The 6,193-nt window shown below is 33.7% G+C and overlaps 2 protein-coding genes across 2 annotated transcripts in view; one reads left to right on the forward strand and one right to left on the reverse strand.

Moving 5' to 3' along the window:
• Positions 1-6,193, reverse strand: part of LOC117124427 (glycine amidinotransferase, mitochondrial-like) — a 52,067-nt gene that overhangs the window by 35,151 nt on the left and 10,723 nt on the right. The gene's annotated exons all lie outside the window — the stretch shown is intronic.
• LOC117124428 (ras-related protein Rab-31-like) overlaps positions 1-6,193 on the forward strand; it is a 17,098-nt gene that overhangs the window by 4,762 nt on the left and 6,143 nt on the right. Inside the window, exons 2-4 of the mRNA XM_033270660.1 lie at positions 3,242-3,338; positions 3,895-4,058; positions 4,624-4,653. Coding sequence (XP_033126551.1) covers positions 3,242-3,338; positions 3,895-4,058; positions 4,624-4,653 — 291 coding nt within the window. The remainder of the gene's footprint in view (positions 1-3,241; positions 3,339-3,894; positions 4,059-4,623; positions 4,654-6,193) is intronic.

The raw sequence follows: 6,193 nt of genomic DNA on the forward strand, positions 1-6,193 counted from the left end.
TGAGTATCATACAGTGAACTAATTGAAACTCTCAAACATAGAACTAAGTTTAAGTTAGAAAAGGTTATAGGTCGCAGCTTTGATATCATAGTAAATAATATTCAAATCAGGTTGGCTGCATAATTATGCCAGGTCTGGTCGGCTTCAAGTCAGCTCGGACCATACCGACTCGGCCCTTGTCAATTCGGTCCTTAACCAACTCGGCCCATACACCAATTTGGCCCATCCGACTTTGCCCTTGAACCTAGGTCTATCTCTAGTTGCATACCTCTATAGAGTACTGTATATAATTTGTGGAAAGAAATGTTACAAATAAATTCCCATGGTACTCTTGAAGTTTATTAATAAATATTACAGTATCACTTTGTGTTATTTTTCTTTTTTTACAGAACAAACAACGCAAATGTTACTGGTTGAATGTTTTGAGACACGCCCTTTCTATCGTTTGTTGCGTTACCATTAATTATGATATGTATTTTAATCATGTTTATAAATGTTTAAATAAAATGGAGATTTATGAAATAAGTATCAATAGTTGTCATACGTTTGTGTTATTGTTTGTTACGTTTCCATTTACCATAAAAGTTCTGATCATGTTTCTAATTCTGTACAAGTAAATTCATACTAAATGATATGATGAATGAAAATAAAGGAAATATATAGTATTTTCATAATTACCATATAAAATTATCAATATGTTTAATTATAAGAGTACATTTTAATGGCCATTTTATCAGGCTTCTTTTATATTCATAAGCCCGACAAAATCACTCACCGGGCTATTCTATATATTTATTTATTCCAAACCAACAACGAATCATCGCTATTAACAGACAGGTATAAAAATCTAGCAAAAATCACAAACATCCGTTGCATAACTAGTATAATTTGTGGAAAGACGTCCGCAAATACGGAGATTCTCACGTAACGGTAGTCTTGAGGTAAAGCAGACACAATGTTTGTGTTTCTTATTTTTGGAACATAGGGCCTATTCTGATTTTTATAAAATACACAAATTAAAAATGAAATATATAAAGTAAGACCCGTCATTGTGATTCAATACTTCGATAAATAGTTCTAATATAATTTATAAATAATGTTAATGGCCGTTTTGTACTCTTTATAGGCCTGTTTAATAAGCCGGAAAATGCACTACTCCGATGCTAGTTGCCTGGAAACTTAAGTATAAAATCGGAAAGAAACTTTCCCACAAACAGGCTCCGGCACAGTATTCTTGATGATGAAGCAGACGCAACATCTTTGTACGGAATTCATTTGTACGCCGCCTTCAGGAATGTGGACGCACTCCACTAAGACAGAAGTAGGCAGATGTTAAAAATAGATGGCAGTAAGGTGTATTATATATAAATACGTATAAACTAGCTTTCTGATTGAACGGGGAAACAGAAATTTAAGAGATGGTCAGGATCCTAAAAAGCATTTGAAAGGTCCAAAAATCAATAACAAGAATGTATTTGTGATTCGAAAGATAATAGGATCATCTTTGAGGATCTCAAAGACGGCATGCGGGATTAATATTTTATTATATATATTTAGTCCGGTTTAATTTGTGCGTTTCCATCCGGCGTTGGGCCCACGATTGTATAACGTAAAACATTGAAAACATTACTATGTGGATACATAGTACCATAACATTTACAATAACAACGCCAATAATTAATACATGGTAGAAGCGTCCTTGTTGCGACCCTGGTTAACGCTAATTCTACCACCAACCTGTGGACAAATGACAAGATTAACAAATAACATTAAAATACGTCAAAAGGCTACAATAATTACATTAAAATTAAAACAAAGTAAATTAACATGCCTACATTACCGTACGTACTGCATGTTCGTGTATCTCCTTTATTTCTTTGTGGATAATAACATAAAACATTAATACATTCATGTGTGACGACAAATTAATATAATATAATTACGTGTATCTCCTTTATTTCTTTGTAGATAATAACATAAAACATTAATACATTCATGTGTGATGACAAATTAATATAATATAATTATAGTATTAAGATTTAATACATCATTAAAAGGCTTTCCCATTAAAATATATTCCAAAAGCGACTCGGTTCATGGGCCGAGTTGTTTCATGGGCCGAGTTGGTTAAGGGCCGCGTCGGTTAAGGACCGAGTTGACAATGGCCGATTTGGTGTATGGGCCGAGTTGGATAAAGGCCGAGTCGGTTAAGGGCCAAGTTGACAAGGGCCGAGTTGGTTGTGGGCCGAGTCATTTAAGGGCCGAGTTGACAAGGGCCGAGTTGGTGTATGGGCCGAGTCGGTTAGGGGCCGAGTTGGCAGTGGGCCGAGTCGGTATGGTCCGAGTTGGCGAAAGGCCGAGTTGACCTGCATCCGTCTGGCACTATGGAGCTGGATCAATGATACTTCGCGTTTTGAACCGACAATAGGAAAAAACGACCAGATTCGTGTAAAAAACGACCAAATTATGGTAAAAAATATTCAACTAAAGAAACTGGTAACTTTTTTGAACAGGTCGCTTTTACAGTAATTGAGAACCCGAAAACCGACTGTGCTTGACGAAAATCGACTATATTCTGTTAACCGACTGTGTCTGAAACCCGAGAATGCTTGAAAATCGACTGTGTTTGAAAGTTACCCTTTTGGCGTTCCATATAAAACCGCAAAAAGACACGCGGTCCAGTGAAAAACGGCTGTAAAATTCATTATTTTTCCCCACAATTAATCTGAAATATGGGTTGATATCACTTCGATGATCTATGTTGTTACAGTTTTCAGACCGGTAGGTTTCGAATCAGACGTTTATTTAGGCCCTCGGTTTTCAATTATGATTTAGGCTTTGAAATTAACGGTAATTATACCACTAATAGATTATTGCTATTGTTACGTTTATTGTTGATGTTACCATTGTTAATGTGATTATCTATAGTATTATTTAGTTTATTATTATTGATATTGTATTATTAGCTATTATTATTATTATCATTATTATTATTATTATTATTATCATTATTATTATTATTATTATTATTATTATTATTATTATTATTATTATCATTGTTATTATTATTATTATTATTAAATCTATCATTGATAAATAGATAGGCTTAATTATTTACCATAAAGTAATTAATTCTTTAGTAGTCGAATCCCTATTGATCCCTATTGTGACATACTGTATCTGAATTTATATATAGAGGTTCTTATAGAACTTGGTCAAAATGGAATTTGTTTAATTTCAGGAGTTGGCAAGACCAGCATTGTTGTACGGTATGTTGGGAAGATATTCAGTAATGCAGTTGCCCCAACCATAGGTGCTTCGTATTTTACTTTCAAAATGTAAGATATGTTAATTTATAAGTTGCCATCTATTTATAGAATATGTAAATCTACTGCGAATGTGATTATCGTTAAAACCAACATCATCATCATAAGTTCTACCATCAATTATTATGAATCATCATTATTATTACCGATATAAATTATTTTTGCCATGACCAATTGTTTGTTCTTTATTTATTATCAAATATTATTAGCACTATCAGCGGAATTATAATTATTAACAACAAAAATAGGCCAAAAAAAGATTGTCGCCCGAGCCCGACATATTTTTGTAGTATTTTCTTACCAATGGAGAAGCACAACAATAATAAACTTGATACCTCAAATATGAGCTCTGTAATGCCATTTTGGCAAATAAAATACATGGGTAACTGATGGTTGGAAAAGAACACTAGGCCTCAGTCCTGCTCTCTTTGTCATCCTCATCTATCTTCGTCCTTACAAAGATTATATATTGTTTCACTTTAGCAAATAATATTTCTTTTAAATTATTGAGAATTAATAATAGGCTATATTGATATATGTAAATGATGTGGTGTTATTTTGTGCTTAGGACTGTCGACAATTATAGAGTGAAACTGCAGTTATGGGACACGGCGGGGCAGGAGCGGTTCCGCTCAATGGCCCCAATGTACTACAGAAAAACCAACGCCGCTTTTCTTGTTTATGATGTGACATCGTACGCCTCCTTTGAAAACATCAAGACATGGGTCGAAGGTGAGAAAAAACACCACTAAATAATATACTAAATATTTATCGTTGCTGTTTTTAAAACAGGTTTTTTTTTTTTTGTATCAGACATGACAACTCGAGTTGTTATCATCATGTTTATTATCTGATTTAACTGTGGTGAAAATCTTAAAATTATGAACATTTAATTTTAAAAATTGAGTTACAAACTCTACCAAATTATCACCTTATGTTGAGACACGGATATATGTCTCTTAAAAACCTTAAATTGCATGTGAGGAGGCAGACTGGCAGACAATAAGCTAAATGTTGCAAGGCGCAGAACGGATTTTAATCTCAATCTAAAGTATTGTGTGATTTTGTGGTTCGATTACCTTTAAAAAAATCTCTCAAAATTTGTTAATTCACTTCGTAGAGGCTCGAAATTAATAAAGACCGTGAAGAAATTTGAAATACATTGACCAAATTACCTTCTCAGTATTCTTATCCTAACGTCTTTGTGTCGTTTCCTATTGCTTTTTTTTTTCCTAACATTGCTGTCTCAAAACTTATGTTGGATATCTATACTAATTGCATACTTCCCCGTCCTCAGAATTGAAGATGAATGTTGATAGTGATATAGGTAAGTTTACACACAGAACTATTTTAGTTAGGCCTATGTAGTTCGGAGTTTCTGTGGCCTGCGCAAAACCTGCGATTTCGAAGATGTCGTACATTCGCAAAATCTCTGAAATCTATTCGTATTATAGGCCTACTAAAAACTATCTACGCATGAATCTATTATTAAAGGTCTAGGCCTTTAATAAACAGAAACCTCTTTATGAGTAGGCCTATTTTGCGTGTAGTACTACACGGATCGTAGAATATTAACTTAAAATACGCCTCAAAATTGAAGTTTTTTTTTTGCAGTAAGGGAAATTTAGAAATTGGAGTGAAAATAAAGGAAAGGCCTAAAAATAGAAAATTATAGCATGGTAAACCATATAATATGTTTTTTTCACTTTCAAAAGTCGCAGATTGAGAATGACTTATCAATATGATTTACAGTCCTTTAAAAATATTTAAGATTTTTCTTGCCAAAATATCTTACATGGGTAGACTTTCACAAAGACTAGCAATTGTAATAAATAAGGATCTATGAAACTTTTTTTCAAATTTTCATTTCAGTTGAATGCTGATACCTTATTGAAATATTTGTTCAACAATTAATTCAACTATGTCAATATCTTGTTTTAACACTAGGCCCTACTGTATGTTTAAAACACATTTAGACAATGACAACAACTTACCAATAAAGAGCAGAGCAGACAACAGAAACTGGAATCGATTGTACGGCGACTAATTTCTATAAAACACCATGTAGGCCTAATGAATTCAACAAATATCATCATCTGTCTTTTTACTTGCATCAGTTCTTTTTATTGGGCGTATTTTAAAACAGCGCCACCAACATCTGAAGACTCGTAACGGGTAGCGATTTTTTTTTCCGTACGAAACATTTGCATGAAACTTCACTCGGGCCATCTCGGATTGACTCGAGTGAGTACGATACTAGGAACAAGATCAGACACTTCGCAATGTCGTGACGCTCGAGTTTTACTATTATTGCTCTTTCTATGTTTACCTACGGTAGGCCTATGAAATCTTACGGACTTATGGGATATACGTGTGTAACTAACTGTGACCTTCTTGGAAGTTATTAAATGTTAGTATATTATCTACAACAACAACAGCTAGTACCTCCTGTTATAAAGTGTAGATAGGTACAGTAATACCAATGGCTGGAGAGAAAGAGGCCTAACAAGCTGAGGTCTTACCTAGGCCCCTCCTTAAACTAGGCCTAGGGTCATAGGCTGACACCAACATACTGACATGGACTGAATTTTTTTTTGGGGGGGGGGGGGTGTGAAATAGGACAAAATTGAAGCATGAAATGAAAAATAGAGCGCATAAGAGAAATATTATTAAATAAATAATATACCATTCCGGTTATTGAACTTGTCCAAACTATCATTGTAATGTAATTAATGTTTAATAATAATAATAATAATAATAATAATAATCATCATCATCATCATTTCAGCATTAATTACCTTGGCCTAGGCCTTGTAATGAAGAACCACAGATACCGTACTATTTACTAGGCCTATAAATAATAATTA

The sequence above is a fragment of the Anneissia japonica genome, unplaced genomic scaffold, assembly GCF_011630105.1.
Source record: "Anneissia japonica isolate Jap-2015-1 unplaced genomic scaffold, ASM1163010v1 scaffold665_len1252844_cov201, whole genome shotgun sequence".
Taxonomy (NCBI): Eukaryota; Metazoa; Echinodermata; class Crinoidea; order Comatulida; family Comatulidae; genus Anneissia; species Anneissia japonica.